Source organism: Orycteropus afer, unplaced genomic scaffold, assembly GCF_000298275.1.
Source record: "Orycteropus afer afer isolate SDZICR_OR568_19922 unplaced genomic scaffold, OryAfe1.0 scaffold00066, whole genome shotgun sequence".
Classification (NCBI taxonomy): domain Eukaryota; kingdom Metazoa; phylum Chordata; class Mammalia; order Tubulidentata; family Orycteropodidae; genus Orycteropus; species Orycteropus afer.
Window position 1 is genome coordinate 7,217,136 of NW_006921653.1, and position 1,164 is coordinate 7,218,299.

A 1,164-nucleotide genomic window follows, 5' to 3' on the forward strand; every position below is an offset into this window, starting at 1 on the left:
CCAGTCCCTAGAGAAGGCTATCATGCTGGGTAAAGTAGTGAAAAAGAGAAAGCCCCTCAACAAGATGGGTTGACAGTGGTGATAGTGATGGGCTTAAGTATAGCAAGGATTGTGAGGATGGGACAGGACTGGGTAGTATTTCATTCTGCTGTACATAAGGTTGCTGTGAGTTGGAGCTGACTCAATGGCACCTATCAACAACAAGAGTGTGTTAATCTGGGGCAGTTTAGCAGAGCTGCCTGGAGTTGAATGCTAGCTCTGCCACTTTCTATCTGTGGTATTTTGGGCAACTTATTTAATGCTGTGGTACATTAAGTAGGCCAAATTTCCAAATCTTAAAGACAGGGACAATAATATTACCGTTTTCATAAGTTTGTTGTGAACATTTAAAGATTTAATTAATATGTATATCTGATGTATGTGTATATGTGTATGGCTGGCACATGGAAAGTACTATCAAAATGTTTGTTGATATTAAAGTTTAATAACTTGTTTTTTAGCAAAGTACACTTTGTGCTATTTTACTTTTCTGTGTTTTTAATTCATTTGTATCAAATACTTATTTTAGACTAAAGGAGATAGTCCATTACATAGCATAAGATGGCTTAGAGTCATCCTGGATGAAGGACATGCCATACGAAATCCAAATGCTCAGCAGACAAAAGCTGTACTTGATTTAGAAGCAGAAAGAAGATGGGTATTGACAGGTAATCATAGCATTAATCTTTTTTTTTTTTAATTAATATTCATTCTCCAAATTGTTTTTTAAAGTTAATAGGATAGTTTTATAAGTTTCAAGTGAAGATTAACTCTGTCCCAAAATGTGTCATATAGTTTAACAAAAAGTTTTCATCTGTTCTTCCTAACTGACGATGATACAACAGCCATTAAATTTATGGCACAGTTAATAGAATTATTCTTGCACCTTGGAGATTCAGCTGACATTCTTAATTCTCTAATCAGAATTTTGATTTACCTGCTACTTATTTCAGAGCCCGTTCGCTACTCATGACAGCTTTCCTAGAAGGTGAGAAAGAATATAAACTCAAACTCATTTTTCTTCTTAGTACTATTGCTGTTTTGAAAACCAAATAAATAAATGGACTTGATAAAAAGAGGTTGAGTTTACTGGGTAAAATTAGACTTTCAGTCTATGAGTCTTTT

At 34.4% G+C, this 1,164-nt stretch overlaps 1 protein-coding gene across 1 annotated transcript in view; it reads left to right on the forward strand.

Annotated features, from left to right (window-relative positions):
* The window catches only part of HLTF (helicase like transcription factor), a 75,852-nt gene that overhangs the window by 44,764 nt on the left and 29,924 nt on the right, over window positions 1–1,164 (forward strand). Inside the window, exon 15 of the mRNA XM_007940209.1 lies at window positions 569–707. Coding sequence (XP_007938400.1) covers window positions 569–707 — 139 coding nt within the window. The remainder of the gene's footprint in view (window positions 1–568; window positions 708–1,164) is intronic.